Source organism: Synchiropus splendidus, chromosome 3 (assembly GCF_027744825.2).
Source record: "Synchiropus splendidus isolate RoL2022-P1 chromosome 3, RoL_Sspl_1.0, whole genome shotgun sequence".
NCBI classification, from domain to species: Eukaryota; Metazoa; Chordata; class Actinopteri; order Syngnathiformes; family Callionymidae; genus Synchiropus; species Synchiropus splendidus.
The window spans coordinates 6,878,127-6,895,305 of NC_071336.1; the positions used below are offsets into that span (position 1 = coordinate 6,878,127).

Below are 17,179 nucleotides of genomic sequence, written 5' to 3' on the forward strand. Positions count from 1 at the left end.
AGCTGTTGAATGTTTATTGAAGATATTTGAGTGTCCTTTCCTGCAGCTTTTATTTCAGCAATATGCACACCATTCCCTCTCCTGAGACTTGCTGTTGAAGTCGCTACAGTGTTGCTTGGTTTTTGACAAGCAGCCTCATGCATATGCGTCTGAGTGCGCTGGACCGACTGTAACAGGGCCACTTACTCTCTTACATATGACTGATTTGCTGTCTGACGAAAAGCGCTGAATGCTCGACCTACCACTTAAGACACCTCCACTTCCAGTCACTTCCTTGCTCTACAGTATGTCAATCAAATTCTTCTGCAGCAGATTTCGCTATTAAATTTAAAGTCTTCTCATCTGAGGGCCGTTTGACAGACAAGTCTGCTGTCATTCAGGGACCCACGGTAGAGATCAGGGACCAGATGGCTATGCTGGATGAGACCTGTACTCTCATGTAACTTATAAATTTAGCCGACTGCTTTGACCACCAGCTAAGAGGGCGAAGCCCAGAGTCCAGGTCAAATTGATCCTCTGTTTTTTCCAATCATGTTTTCCCTTTACATCCTCCTACTTCAAGTACTTCTGTGCCACCTCTGCCTCCAGTAGCCTCTGCCTCTGGTGCTGCCTTGCTGGTCTCCACACCCAGAAGTGTCACATTTGTCCTTCTCCTTCTTCCACCACAACAACTGCTCAAGTAAGTCATCCCGAAACCTACACTGACAACTTCAACTGAGAACACGTGCCTGCTACTTTGACTCTTGACCACCGTTCTGACCAGTTTAGGTGTGGGCGGTGTCTGGTGGTGATGATAGCTACACCTGACTCTGCTTGGCCAAGCACACAGCGGAGTCACATCATCAATGCCTTGGATACAATCCCCTATGTTCCTCACTTTTTCAAGGAAACACACAAAAAAGATAACAATTTTTGTTCTTTTAATTCTAGCCCCACAACCCTCAGTCTTCGCTTCACGCTTCCTTCCTCTAGCTCCTCCTCCACTTCTGTCTCTCTGCCGGTCCTCTTGATCATGACATTAGAGACAACCTGGAGCAGTCAAGTCCACCTCACCTTGCCTACAATTGCTCTCCCAACATTCCGGGTACCCCACTACCATGCAGCCAACTGTACTGAAAGAACGAGACCTATATTAAGGAATCTTGGCCCTCCGACCTTCTCTGCCCTGATGGCAGGAGTTGTCTTTGTCGCCAAGAAAGTACAATTACGGACCTGCTCTATGGTCTGGACCGCCATCTCTAGACAAACTCGGTGGGCACATGCCCTGTCTTCCTGGTTTAAGCCAAGGACAGTTCTGGGCCTGACTCCATTTTACAGGACAATTGCTTAATCAGAGCAGCAGCATGGGACGTTGAGCGGGTGGTCTTGGTGACTGAAAAGGAGGAACGTGACCCCAGTAATGGCCCCCCTAACTGTATGTTTCTCTGTCTGTCTGTCTGTTCTCTGGCTCTCCAGTGGGGTCTGAGGCCAAGGGACTGCTCGCACACTCGCCTTCCTGAGGCAGTTCTGGTGGCCCAGCATGTAACTCCAGTGGACAGACAGAAAGCATAAACAAAAAAACAGCTCTTCCTCTCAACTTTTATATTGTTACTAGTGATAATGTGAGTGTCAACCTATAATTTGACTATAATTTTAAAGTTCACTTCAGAATATTAGAGATGGGCACGTAGTGCAGCAGTTAAATTAGATGTAGGCTGCAACAGAAAAACAGAACAGAAGACTCATGAAATAGCATGACTCTGAAAATGTTTCACCTCCATGACAAAAATTTGCATTATCTGAATAGATAATTCATATTTTTTCCTTTCTTGCAAATAGAAGCAATAACCTTTTCAATGCTAACAATCTATTAGTCATGCGATCCAAGAGTTTTGAACTAGTTTGCGAAGTTGCAAAAAGCCAGCCTATAAATGAAATAAATAAAAGGGACGCCCTTTTAATATCCTCCCCAGAATGGTACATTCATCTCTTCCTGAGGAGGGTTATTATCTGACGTGTTTCATATTCAGAAAGTCCAGATATATGCTCAGATGCCCACAAATGTGGGATTTCACTTCATTCTAAACCACTGTCACGTTAAAAAAATCCCTTCTGACACTGTCATGGTTCCAGGGGACAGTCTCTTCACATAAATGAGGACATGAAGCTGCTTTTCGTCTCGCCACAACATAATGCATTTGACATCTTCTCAGAGGAGCCCTGCAATTGAAATTAAAATGAAACACAGATTTCAGGGATGAGGACATGCAGGAGTGTCTCATAGCTTCTTCTTCAAGTAAGACTTGTTTGTAAAAACCTGAGAGTGACTGCTTGCAATGTTCCTTTTCACAGGTAGAAAATCTTTCATATAAATTGTAATATGTTGCTTTTAGCCAATGAAGGAACCAAGGACGCATTTTTTTGTGTGTCCCCACTATTTTTGTTAAGAGCCTCCAATGTTTGCCCTTTTATATTATTTTATATGTTGGGATTTCCACAAAATGAAATGGGCTTGATTTTTCAATACTTGTGGATAACCTTTTATAAGAGGATGAATGAGTTGTATGAGGCAGATACACATCGCAGTAATGAATTTATGGTTTCCTGTGCATGTGTGTCACAGATCATAAAAGGTGAGAACTGTGTCAGACGCTGTAAAAGTCATCAACTTTATCAGAGTTCCACCCTTTATAGGACAATTAAAGAAAGCCTTCAATGAAGCACAGTGTTTGTCAAATTGCATAAATGCTGTTCCCATATACCACCGGCGCAGTAATCACCCCACATTTGAACTGGCAGTGAACCTCACAGGTCCATGCAAAAGGGGAAGTGTCTTCTTCCTCAGGCTTCTGACTGGCCTCTTTCTAAGGGAGTGCAGCAAATCTCAGTTCCAGCAAACTCTATGTGCCGTTTGGGTTTCTGTGATATCTTTGGGACTTAATTGGGATGACAATCATGTGATAGAACTGAAAACTGGAGGAGATTCGAGCCACACCCCTCCCAGCCTTATTGTCAAACTGTCTGCTCTTCTCCACCCTGGATTGTCCCATGAGGCCACAGATCAAGACAGACGGAGGAACGGTTAAGGACGCCCTTCCCTCCTCGGTGAACTCAGACTCACACGAGCCAGACCTGATGGATCTGTGACTTTGGCCTGTTGAAAAAGGCGATGCCTTAGCTGCCTTCTTGTTTGTGCAAGAAGTGTGCGATGAGCCAATTTCTGACTTCCTGTCTGCATTTGTCATGAGCCTGGCCACGTCTTCACATCCATGTTTATCAGTCTGTCTGTCCAACATTTGACCCAATGGTTCTTGACCCAGCTATCAGTCTGCTCTCAGTTTGACTGTGTTTCAGCGCGTCTGCCAATTTCGAGAACTTCCACCGCCCTCACACCATATCAAATGACTTCAAGTCAATGAGCTGATCATCAGGAAACCCAAACCACACTTCCTCAATCAGTTGGTTTTCTCCTGTGTTCATGTTTGGCTTTCCTGCCTCACAGATAATACATCCCATGCCTTCTTTAATAGTCATACGCTCCTATGGTGCGCAGGCTTAGCGGGATAAGCTGGATGTGAAAATTGGCCAGACTTCAGAACAAAAACTGGTTAATTTCACAACGTCAGTTACCAACCCCAGAGAAAAGGACTTACGAGATTTAGCAGTTGATCTGTGCCACACCGGTCACAAAGTTGCTTGGTTCCTGACCTCATAACCCTCTTATTGACAGAAACAATACGTTGACACATGTGCAGTGAGCAGCTTGTAGGCGACGGGGAAAACCTGATCTTTTGCTGGGGGACACTTTCATTTGGGATCACTCTATTGTTCTGCTGGATTCTTTCTTTTCCTCTGAAGCCCGTCTTAGAGAGTCAAGTGAATGGGTTTATAGTCCTGCAGCTTAAGGCTTAGTTATGATTACTTTAATTGGCAACTTTTCTATCAAATACTAAAGCTCCTGTATGAGAGTATGTAACTTCTACACTGCTCAGGGATTTTCATGAAACTTGTTCTTAAGCCATTTTGACCTTAGCCTCTCCATTTCTCATGTTTTCCATTTTACCTCAAAGATGAGAGACAGCTGTTCTAAAATGTATTAGTCTGATACTGTAGTCGTATTGTAGTATATAGAGCATTAAATGACAATGTGGGAGTGAGATCTCCACATCCGTCCAAGTATATACTTTAAAAAATGCCACACATATTTAATAATTGTGCCTTAATAATTCCAGATTTTACCTTGATTTTTCTTTCCAATAAAAATCATCTTACTTTGAGTGCCCTTTCCCAAAAACATAATTTAATAGTCACAAAAAAAAAAGAATCACAGAAATATTGACGGAAGCAACTACCACAATAAATCACGTAGGAATGTTTCATTTGAATAACCATGAACTCATTACAGTAATAGATCGAGAGAAGAAAAAAAAAGATCACTCAAAAAACAAGTCAGTTAAAAAAAAGAAAGTATAATGGGGCTGAAATCAAACTACTACTAAAATCAAACAGGATGAATTCTACAGTCATTAAAAAATAAGAGGCTATCAAATCTCTTTGAAGCAGGTAATCCCAAAAAGTATTTTTTGCCAAGATACGATACATTTTGATGTAACTGGTGGTCAAAATTTTTAATAAAAAATGAACATCCATATTGCCCTAATTCTCTGTTGCAGATTTCACTCGAAGATTTGCTTCAGTCAAAGCTTTACAGAGGTCTTATGCGTTTAGAGGGATGAATAATAAGGGAAAAAATACTTTCATTTTGACAATGGTCAAGGAAAAAGCAGCTGCTTCCGCTGGCAAACTACAGCTTGTTAGTCAACAGCGCTGTCTTAGTTGCAGTGAAAACAGACTTGGAGTTGTAATCAGCAACTGTAGCACATTTGAGGACACTATGAGCTCTGCTTTCCAACTTGGAGTGTAACTGGAGGCTCTCACTTGACCATAAAAAATAGAAGGAAAGGAAAAATGGTTGAGGGCAGGAAAAGGGTCCTCGTCTGTGTCTTTGTGGTGTGGGCAGAGAGCCAGACACACTCTTGCTAAACCTCATCTGCGCTATTCTTCTCTCCTTCCTCTCTCTCATTTCTGGACAGAGCTGCTTGTTATATAAATGTAATATATGGAATACATTTTGGAAGGTCATTCCTGGTGCAAGATTTAAAAAAACACACACACACAACACAAAGTGGTTAGTCAAGAAAGCATGTAATACTGTAGTTTATGACTTTTAGAAGGGGCAAAATCGGATGTTGTTTTTTGTAGGAGAACAAAATGCTCAAATGTCTTAGTTATCAAACCCAGCAGCAATTTTGCAGGTAGATATAACCTCTCTATTTAGCACCATCAGTGCAGTGTGTATGGATAGTAGTGGTCACTTGGCTGCAATAATTTCAGTGTGAATGAGACATTGCATCAATAAAAAAGCTTCCATGCTTTCAATCTCTGTTTCATGTGAGTTTTAATCAGTTTTAGGTCATGTGTGCAGCTATTTTGTGGCAGGAACTCATCACTTCCTGGAGTGTCACATGGTTACCAGGCAACGAGATCCAAACATTTCAAGAGACCAGAAAAAGCACTCTCTTCAAAACCATTGCTCAGAAAATTCATCATATACATTTAAAGAGAACAATGTGTTTTTGATTACACGCCCCAAAAAATAAATGAAATAAAACACAACGCAAGGGAAACCTGCACTTTTTGTCAGTGGTTGTAAGATAACAGACAAAGCAATGAAAACATAGTTTAGGATTCCTGGAGAGAACAAGTAACGCTAACAAACGCATTGGTCACATGTTCTAGCATGAAGAATTTATATAATAACCTCCCTTGTACTTTCACAGAGGTTTGGCCTGTGTAAGGGGTGGTCATGGGACTCGCCGATGTGATGGCAGCGCACTAATCTGTCCTGTATGGCCATTCCCATGTATTCGCACCATTGTTTTCACATTCGAAACAGGAAGTACAATGCATGCTGAGAGTACAGTTGATTCTGTGTGTGGAGGGAAAACCTTCCATGTCACACTTTCTCTTATTTTCAAGTCAGTGTACTGGATCAGTCACAACTTCCTACTGGTGGGATGGAAGAAAAGACATTTGCCTCAAATAATAAAGCTGATTCATTGAAAAGTGACAACAATGAGAAGAGTCGTCGAATGTAATAAACACTGCGGTCACAGTGTACACAAGTATTATTTTAATCTAAAAATGGATGCACTTTGTATCCTACATAATCTACTGAATAATGATTCACGATGGCAAGCAAGATTCAAGGGAAACATACATACATATGTATCCCAATTATAACTGGGCAAGAGGCTGAGGATTATAGACCAGGAAAAACGTAATCTAATTTACACATTTATGATCACATTTACAGTCTTTGTCCGTAAAGACAATCTAAGGTGTAAAAAAGTCTAGATCTTATTGCATTAAAATACTCAATACGGCCTGTTCCTGCGAGTAATACAATATGACCTTTGCAGTAAATTTCAACAAAACGTTTCGCCGATATAAATGAGAGCAATTACACACGAAGTAAAGCTTTCGCAACCCGGAATGAATTTCTATCACACTTTATTACCTCGTAGACACGTGGGAATTGTACCTCAGCCGAGCAAGCTAAACAACCAGGCGGTTCCAGGCACCTCTCGCGATAGCAAGGCGCTCCCTCTGTGCTCGTCTATTGTGAGAGTTTTCCAATTCTCGCGCGACCTCGGAAGTTTCCCACGCCTGTTGTTGTGGCGTCTGCCCTTTTCGCTCACTCTCTCTCTGTGTTGCTACTACCCGCCGCCTCCCCCTTTTCTCTCCGTCTTCCTCACCCACCCCCTTTCTTTCCGTCTCCTTAGTCCCTGCACCTCCAGTCTGCTTCTGTTGTCTCGGCGGATTGTTGGGCTGTGGGAGAGAAGAAGGATATCGCGAGTATTGGAGTTTTGGTGAGAGTTTGTGGAAGATGGCGCCTGTTGTGACAGGGTGAGTCTCGGATTCAGGGCTGTTGGTTGGGGAGCGGACTTCTAGAGAATACAACTTCTGTGCATTCTTAGCCTCGTTTCTGCTGTAGTGCCTGTGGCCATGCTGCCCCGAACGTAGCCTGCACACACTGAATCGCTTTAAACTGGGTTCTTTGTCTCAGCGTGCTGGTGTGTTTTCTCCCTGACCAGTAAATGTTCCTCTCCAATGCTGACTGTTGCTGCGGTGGGATGTGAGCTAGCCCCCGCTAAGGGGTACTTCACCCTCGGTGGTCTTTTCTCCTCAGACAACAGAAAACTGCTAGCTAGTAGGCTAACCAGCGAGCGGCTCACTGAACCAGTTCTCGAAATTTTACTCTCATTTCCATTCTTTCTCCAGGTCGCTTATATCGACTCTAGTTTGCCGGACAACACGCTTCTCACACCAGACTTTACGCTGCTAGCTGTCCGATAATGGACGTCGGCTAGCGATATCAGAGTAAAACACGTTGCTGCTTTGTGAGCAGTGCATCAATATTTTGGCACGGGTAGGAAAATGCGTGGCAGCTTTCCTGTTTACATGGCGTGATGGATGGAAAACATCAGTTAGGCGACCACATGCTGTGAATACTTGATGAGGAAAAGCTCCACCACAGTCCAATGTGCGAGCACTTACTACATGGACGTTCGTAAGAAGCCCTAAGTAATTCATCGGAAGTGAGTGCATTTTAGGATCCCGATTCTTGCTATACTAACTGGAAACGCCTCCAAATATTCACAGACTTGTGTTGTAATCAATTAAAGCTAAACGTATCTATGCTTAGCCCTGTTTGTCCCACCGTTGAGGCATCATCAGTCAAGTGGATGGCAAAAAAATGAATGCAATATGCAGTGATTGAAACAGACACCATCGATGTTTGATAGTGAGCCAAGTTAAGACAGTTATTATTATTATGGTATTAATATTCAATAATGGCCCATTTTAACCAGGTTAGCATGGGCAGTCATTTGTATCATGATTAGATGAAATAATTTATTTGCATTTGTGTTACGCTTGTGTTATCCATTGGAGAAGCATGGAATTGTATTTATTAAGATTTAAATGTCTCCCTCACAAGTTTTATTACAGTGTATGATAGCTGGTCAAATTCATGTTAAAATTGATGACTGGATTTTACAGTCCATGTTTTTTTTTTAAAGTGTGTGGTGTAAATGTACATTTATGCACCATTTCATTATCTAGAGACAAACCCATTTCTGCTCACTTGAGGCAATAATCCTCACAGACAGCTTAGTGGGTGACAGACATTTGCTGGCTTGGTTGAGTGTAGGGGTGGTGGTGGTGGGGGGTAGTGTTTGCTGTGCATGTTCATTTGGGTTTTTTCAGTAGACCTGAACTGATTTCGGTTGAGAGACTGGAGGGGGGAGGAGGAGGAGGAGGGAGTGAGCTACAAAGAGGGCAACAGGGTCAGGGCTGGGTGGCGAGCCACCTGTCCACATGATATCTCTAGTTATGTGTTTCTGGCTGAATATTTCTTTTCTGTTGCACTGGGAAGCCAGTAAGTGATTTTGGGCAAAAGGGGGTTAACAGAAAATTAAAGTGACATAAGGTGTTGCTGTGAGCTCAGCAGTGTTTTCATTGGTGACATGTCAATATGTCTACTCTCAACCCGGAAACCCTCAGACTCTCTACTGGCTACTTTCCATGGTCATGGGTGGCCAACTATCAACTAACTTAAACACTCTCAGCAGCATTTCGTCTGGTACTTTTAGAGTTTGAGAGAGAAGAGCATATATCTGAAAAATGTCCAACTTTTCTTGGTGGAATGTGTGATGATGTCTGACTGATTTGGTTATCTTATTTAATTTTTTCCAAAGTTTAATTTTTCTCCCTGAACTGCAGATGCACTGTCCGCAGTCTTGTCAGCCTCTCAGTCCTTGACGCACATGTGATGTTAGTTATCAGTGTCTGTCAATTATGTTTGATCTACTCTTACTACTTTCTTTGTGCATATTCCTCACACACAACGCTAAGCAATTAAATTAAAAAAACTATTGATGATTTTGGCTGCGGATTACAGTAATGCAGTACCATTATTGTTTGTTTTCATGTGTCGGCGCTCTGGTAGTGTTACTCACAGGTGACCCAACACCCTCTCCTGCGCGGGCCGAATGAAGTGTTGTTTGAACAGCAAGCTGACAGAGCTACCGCTAACATGCCATTTAATTTCAGGCCTTTATTTACACTAGGAGGTCATGGTTTGTAGTTTAATAGTTGGCCTAGAAGTAAATACATTACCAAATAAATGTGATGTAAAATTAACTACTCAACTATTCAAAGATAAGATTGATTACTGTTATGGATGATAAATGTATGTCAGGGAACTCCACAACACCAAAATAAAATGATACCGATGATGGTTAATGAAAAGAAATGTGCGAAAGAAAAGTGCTAAAATGAGAGGGAGATAATTCTGAATGTGGCTCAGTTTACTATTCCTCATTGAAAGTTGGATGGATTTTTTTTATTGATATTTTGTATTCACTTTATTGTGCATTGATTGAGTATATTTGCTGGTACGGAAGCAAACTTCTTTGAATGTTGAACAAATCATCATCTTCATTCTTTATATTTAGTTGGCACATAATCTTTACATTTCAAACTCGGAGCTAATGATTGTTATATAAGAGCAGCTGCATCTGGGTGGCATAAGCTGCTATTTAATCACTATTAGTCGGCTAATCGAAAAAAAAATTGTGAGCCATAAGTGTAACACAAAACAATAGTTTGTTTGCGACAATTGTTTTATTTTTTTGTATGTGGTTGGGTATACTCTTGGAAAATAAAGTAAAGTTTTGCCGTTGTCTAAATGCAGTAATAATTCTTGGCAGAAACGTAAAGCAAAACGGAGGTAACTGAGGCTGAAAACCGAAACATTGAAAGAACTATTATGCCAGTTATTAGCACCACTACACTTATGGCTGACTATCTCATTACCAATCACATTGAGTAGTTTTCATGCTTCAAATTATACATTAGTAACAAAATTATCCAAACATTTCTCTCGTGCTGACATTTCAGCTGTGAACAGTACAAACATTTTGTTGTCAAACTCCCTACCCCATCAAGAGTCACGTACAACCTGCTGAAAGTTTGTGAAACAAATGCCTTCATTTAAGTCTCCTGCGCTTTAACTTTGATTTGTAGGATTAATACAACAAAGTTCATTCAGAAGAGCAGAGCGACAAGTCAAGTAATTTCAAGGTTTCTGCTACATTTAAATGGTCGTGCCGCACCGTCACTGCTTAAATGAGAGCCACCATGCCTTCAGAATAATGATCTGTTTTTTAAAAGATGAAATTTCACATGATCAAACATATTAAATTGACGTGCAAGTGCTCACCATTGCCCCACATCCCTGTGCACTGCTATATCCCTACATCAAATACAATTATGTCGTGTTTGTATTCTAAAGTGTATCAAGTGCAGTTATGATTGTGGGGATGACCTGAATATATTTTAGTGAGACCTGCATTGATGAGTGACCATTTTGTTGCTTTATTAATATCATTGATACAATGTTACATTTTCATTTGAATAAATACCGATTGGATCAAGTACATTGTTTGCTTCTTGGAGTGAAAAAACAGTCAAAACGTTTGACGATGACTCCATGTTTATTTAGCCCATGGAAGTTTCGAAGTCCTTGACGTTAGACTTTACTTCACAGACCAGTGAAATACTGGCTTAACATTGACTTATCCCTGCGTTGTCTTCATGTCGAATGCACAAAGTTTGTTTGAAAACTGTTGCGACACATGCTCTGCCCTATTCTTGCTTGTGATTTTTTTGTGTGTGTCTTGTTTACTAATACTGATGCTGGCCTCAGCCATACAAATCTGCATGGTGCACATTTTCTTGTGCATTTGTGTTTTTAATGTAGGTGAGTGAAAGTCAGCTAGCCTTTCATAATCTTCCGGCTCGATAGCACAGAATGTGATTGTGAGTTATGAAAGAGCAGCTCTGTTCACATATGATGATAAAATCATGAATCACTTATTTCAACACTGCTCTGCCTTTGCATTTGCAGTGCCCCTGGGGGACGGGATTCCATTTAGCTCACCCCCTTCGCCATTCTTCTGCCAAAAAAAAGAACTGATGGAGTCTTTCAGGCCAAAAGCCAAGTGTCTCCTTGTTGGTGTAATGATACTGCTGAGCGTTTCTTTCAGATGCACACCATGTTTTCCCGTGTTTGTTTGTAAGTGTGTGCTGTTTGTGCTGTGAGGCAGACGGTGCCAATGTTGATGAAGTAAGTGCTTGCGTTTGTATGATAGTGGGACTTAAATGCGCCATATTTGTATGTGTATGTGTGGAGGCATCATTTCCCCTTTAGTCCTCTCCTTCCCAGTTCCCCCTACATGAAAAGAGTGGTTCAGAGAGCAGCAGATGTCGATGCACTGACCTTTATGGTGGCAAAGGCTCATGCAAGAGTTGAAAGACATGCGCACTCGCCCCCCACCACCACACAGACACACAACAAGCTGCGAAACGCACACTGGTGTCCACCCGCATTGACCGATAAAGAGCAGTGATGGATTGGATAACAAGAAGGGTGTTAATATTCCATGGATTTGTTTGGCGTGGGGATGAGGGGGTAAACCTGCAATGTCGTGTGTTGTGTTTGCAATGTTGCAAACTGTGTTCCGTCAGTTTTATTTGGGTGTTAAATTGTGTATTTGTGAGACAGTGAGTGAGACCCAGGTAACAGGCCTGAGTATTCTGAGGTTTTTATAGCTTTGTGTCGGCTAACAAAAGATTTGCTGGAAATGTGCTGATAATATTTACAGTAATATAAAGTTACATCTGTTGCCGCTGTTCAGAGATGATCTTGATGCTGAAGTTTCATTACCCAAGGGCTCTGGATATCTATTTTGAGACTTTGAATTTGGCCACCGTGGCCTGCTAATGTTGCAGTTTGTGTTGAATTCAGGTGCTTGTGCTACCTGTCTATGTGAATCAGGAACAAGGAATTTCTTTCCCACACTGTTACACTGTTATCCTTTTTCAATTTCATCACCTGACCAGTGCGCACTGTCTGAAACCTGTACTGCAATGATCTGTCACTCATATTTCTTTCTCTCTGCAAGGAAGTGAACCTTCCTGCCCCAATTGACTCAGCGTATACAACACTTTGACCAATCACGAGCGACTTTAACAGAAAGGGGAGAAAAAAAATCGATAAATTTCAACTTGAATGCCCACCAGTTATAATACTTGACTTCAAATAGCTGGCTATTTTACTCACTGTACCTTCGATTGTGTATATTGCGGTGTCACTTGACGGAGGTTGGTCCTAAAAAGAAATCCAGCATCTTGCATGTGAGCCCATACAGCGGTTAAAATGTGAATCACACACTGAACGTGTGTGACTGGAAAGCCTGTATATACCGTGTGCCCCTGTCTGAAGGCCCATGCATTTGATTGGCTACCCTGCTGAGTCACGGGCTGAGATGACGACAACCGTGCACGTTTGCTGTCAGTGAAGTGTCACTGAAATGTATGAAACCAGGTTACGAGTATAACAAGTGTGCATGCTAGATGACGCTATTCACAGAGTAATAGATGAGGAATAAGGCACATCTGCGAGAGATGTGTCAATGCAGTGTGCCACCTGCTGGCCTGCATGTGTGCATGTTGACGTGTCGTCAAAGTCAGATTTAATTAAGAATGTGTCAGAGGTGAGTGGAAATGGTGACAAACGCGTCATATTAGTAAATTGACATGGATTACCGTAATCTTATCCTTTTGTGTCGACGCATGTTATTGGATTATTAAACCTTTGAACTCTTGAAGTGGATCGATTCTGATTCAACATTGACATTATCATTGACCAGATTGGTGTGTCACCTTCAGTATCATGTGGCTTCCGAAGCTGCTCCATGTCCAACCAGAGCAATTGAAATCTTCAAAGTGTGTGGTGTCTGACGGTGGTCCGGGATAGAAAGCTGTTAAGAGGCACAAAAGTCAGAGGGGAAGCACCAAAGCATGTGTGCCACTGCGAGATTCACGTGGTTCTATTTATTTAATCAAGTGGCATGGCTTTTATAATATATTTTTTAATGAATGTATGTTTAAATTGGTGGACGTTTAGAAAACCATCACAGATTCACAGCTGATACAAATGTATGTTTATCTTGCATAAGTCTACGAAAGAAGATGAACGAAGCTGGAGACACGATGGCTTGTTGTAATGGAAAGAATCATTATAAAAATAGGTTTTTTAAAATGAATAACAGTAACAGGGTCAAGTAACAACTGCCCAGGAGACCCCATGCATCTGAAAGTGTTATTGGGGCAACAGCTACTGAGTTCATCTCTGTTAACGATTGTTATTTGACTCAGGTGTTTATTTTGTTGTTTATTAAGTCATTTTTTCCTCATAGTTTTTTTTACAGTATGTTGTTATGTCAGTCGTTGTCATTGCATGTCTAGAGGGGAATGAATTGGGGGAGGTGCTACTGCTAAGTGACTGTTTTCTTACTGGTTGTATGGATGGGCAGTTTTGCATTAATATCCTTGTATTATATGTAATCTATAAACCAAATTTTAGAGGTCTGTTCGGCGAAGAAGGCAATATGTTGCCTTAATTTTAGTTCACTACACATACACATTACCATTTGTTGCCATAGCATGTTAACCATTTGGTGAAGGCTGAAATGCATCTATTTATGCATTATTATTATTATGCATTATGCCATTAGAAAAATCTAAGCGTTATGTGGTTTGTGTTGAGTTAAATTTCCTGAATTGCTAAGTTAAATTGCGATCAGTTCTTCTTAACAATATTTTGAAAAGACGTTTCCTTTTGCAGATCTTGGTATTAGCTTAAAATGAAAAAGAAATGACCTCCATTTCCTCCTAAAGTCTGTCTTCAAGAGGATAGAATAGGCCACTGTGGTTTTAACATCAGATCTGGCATCATGTTTCATAGAAACACTTAGTTTTGGTTTATTGTGTTTTAAAGAGGCCAACAAGTGGACTGAAAAATAAATGCTAGGGCTGGATGTGGGTCACATTCAGTCTTTCAGTTTCCGCCGGCCTAGTGTTCACCTTTCCCCGCCCCGTTCCTTCACTTGATCTAGTGATTGCAGTTATGACAGCATAGTGGTGGCCTGCGTTGGTCAGCAGTTTTCGTCTCTGCTGTCTATTCCGGTTGCTTTATGTAGAAAACATGATCGTTCTGGGACCATACGCTATAGTTGAAAATCCGCAGAAGTAGCAGCACCTTAATGTGGCCCCGGGTTTGTGCAGGGAAGCGCGGATCATCAGCTAAAATCTATATCTCTGTAACAACAAATGTCATTATTGAGCATTTTCTTGAATTAGACATGAAAAGTATCTGAGCCATTTCTCTTGCAGCTGGAGCTAATCATAAATCAGCTGATCAAGGATGGCGCGTCAGCAATCTCATGGGGACCGGCGATCATGAACTCTAGCACGCCTGTCCTCTGGTGTCGGGTTTCACACTGCGCAGAGCTGCACTCCATGTCGTAATGTTAATGCTGCATCCTTTCCAGTAAATGTGACATTTTCCCAGATTCATGTCTCTTTTGACAGGCTGATTACCAGTCTGAACGGTCCTCAGTGCCACATGGAGCTCTGTCATAAATGAGAAAAATGAGGAGAGCTGCTGATTTGAAGCAGAGTTGAGGTCCGTCATTGCGGCACACGTCATAGTATTTATTCCATAAAAAAGGGTGGCATGAGAGCTTGTGACCACCCTTGTTTGCTTGCGAATTGACAGCCCTGTAAAATGCAGCAAATTGTGAGGTAGCACTGTAGTAGGCATTTTGCGCTGTCATGAGTGAGTACTTTGAGTACATCCCTCATTCGAACCGGATATGTATCCGTCAACTGCAGTGCTAGGCTTGTGCATATTATCGCTGAATTTGAGATCATGTGGCTGATAAACTGTCTATGTGAGTAAGAGGGACGTGTGTTTGTGGAAAATTGCACTCAGAGAAGCTCACTGTGTCAAAGTACCTGCCCACACGTTTGTGTCTTAATGAGAGTGCTTGACCCTTTGTTTACACCGATTGTGGGTTGTTAGTATTATCCACCGTTTAGTGCTGATGCCGTCCTCTGCAGTGCCGGCATCATTTGCAATTTAGATGCAATTGTGCAGCTCTACCTATTGCTCATTTTAGTGTGGGAAAAAAGTCCTATTTGTCTGCATCTTGCTCGGAATACATAATACAGTCCAGTAAATCGAAGTTACAGATTTGTACAGGATCTCCAATGTCTGGGAAAGCCCCTGTTGACCCCACCTCTAATGGCTGTAAGCAACCGCCACTGTTGCTTAACAAGATAAGGGAGCGGCGAGCTGCATGCCTGTCAGCAGTGTCCTTCCTGAAAGAAGTGTTGTTGTAACCTTGAGACTGTTAGCAGCATCTTTACATGTCTGCGGAAATTCAACACTATTTTGGTTAAAAAATAAATAAAAGCAAATTATTGGGTTCAAACAAAGAGACCCATCGTGAGAAGAAAATTGCACTTTCTTCTGCGTGGTGTGCTGGAATATGACCAAGAGTCAAGTGAATGTTTGATTGGTGGACTGCTTTCATATAATCAGGCTGTGAAAGTTTTCATTCCATTTTCAAATAAATATCGCTCTGGATGAAAGAAGCATGCGACCATTTGCACTCCTACAAGAGAGTTGTGCAGGCGTCAAGTCTAAAATTGAGTCCTGAGTACTAAAATTAATTGTGGCTAATCACGTATTAATAGATAAGCACATTGTCTTGGTGTGAGTTTCAGTGCCAACAGATGCAGCGCCAGCATGTGTGTGTGACAGTATGTGGATCGTCGCTTGTTTTAGATTGTGTGTTCCTTAATAGGCTTTTTGATGCATTTATTTGCCTTTGTTAATATCAACACATGCAGGGACTCCTGCTGCATCTTGGCGAAACAGTGTCAAAAATATTGGCGGTATTATCTGCTTCCCCGGATATGGTTCACTGATCACGGACACACTCTCAAAGGCAGCGCTAATGCAACAACCCAGCATCGGTTAGAGACCGCCAACGAATTCTGGTTTGGTCAAAGTATTTGGTCATTCGGTCAGTAAGAAATCTGCTAACATGAAATAAACATTTTAGGAGAGAGAATTGTGTGAATTATTTCTTTTTTAAATGAACTCCACAAATAAGTTTCATGGTAAAACAGTGTCGAGAGACGAGTTGTAGTGTGTCCAACATATGTAATGGAACAAAAATATATTTATTGTTATAACTATCTTTATCGCCAAAATAGCGTTTGTAAAATAACATCATGATATTTTTGTCTCTGTCATCGATCCCATATTGGGCTATTTGGTTTTTTGGTTTGTTTGTTTGTTTGTTTTTATGCTACATCGCCAAGCCCTACATTGCAGGGACGTCATCAAACCTTACAAGTCATCTTATGAATGTGAGCTTGTTGTCTGCAGGTTAGTTTGCGGTGTCCACTTCCTCTTGGTCAACCACAAGGGGTATCACAGGCAGAGTGTGTGGATGGTGTCAATCACCCTCAGGCTTGTCAGAGGACATGGTCCATATTCACCCTGCAATTTAGGCCAGGCAATAAAGTGATAATAATCGAGAACGAAAATAAAGAACGGTTGTTTTATTTGTTTGTGGCTGTCAATTCATTGCGTCATGCTAAATCAAATGAGACTGGAATAGATGCTGGCACTCTGTTCATTCTTTGACAAATAAAATTGTCAATCAAAAGCAACTTTCTGATATCTTCAAATCACACACTGGAGTAAAAGGGAACATAAAAAAATTCATTTTCCAATCATTTTTAGGGGCGGACCCACCACTCATCGCGTCAGTTCTAACCAATGACACCATTTTCTGTGTGCTGCACTTTCCCAGATGTGGTGTGCTGCAGAGCAGCGCTAAATATACAGTATGTAGAGTGTCAATCCTGTGTAGAGCGGGTCGTTCAAACTGGAAGTCCATCGATGAAATGCAAAGTGGGTGGGGTAATTTCACTCTGAATCACATTTTACTCTGAAGCATCAACATGATGACACAGGCATCAGGTTGTCAGATGAAAGGCAATCTTACTTGTTGAGAGAAGTGGTCAAATAAGAAAAATAAATAAATAAATAAAACAGCATCGTGAAACTTGGGTCTTACTGTCCAGATGATATTTTACTCGTGTTGAACCTATCCTGCCCAGTCATCACCAGACTGGTCGAGATGTATGG

General features: G+C 41.5%; 1 protein-coding gene across 1 annotated transcript in view; it reads left to right on the forward strand.

Annotated features, from left to right (window-relative positions):
• The first annotated feature begins 6,728 nt into the window (after positions 1-6,728).
• Positions 6,729-17,179, forward strand: part of rbpjb (recombination signal binding protein for immunoglobulin kappa J region b) — a 44,406-nt gene continuing 33,955 nt past the window's right edge. The window contains exon 1 of the mRNA XM_053859030.1: positions 6,729-6,948. Coding sequence (XP_053715005.1) covers positions 6,929-6,948 — 20 coding nt within the window. The 5' untranslated portion in view covers positions 6,729-6,928. The remainder of the gene's footprint in view (positions 6,949-17,179) is intronic.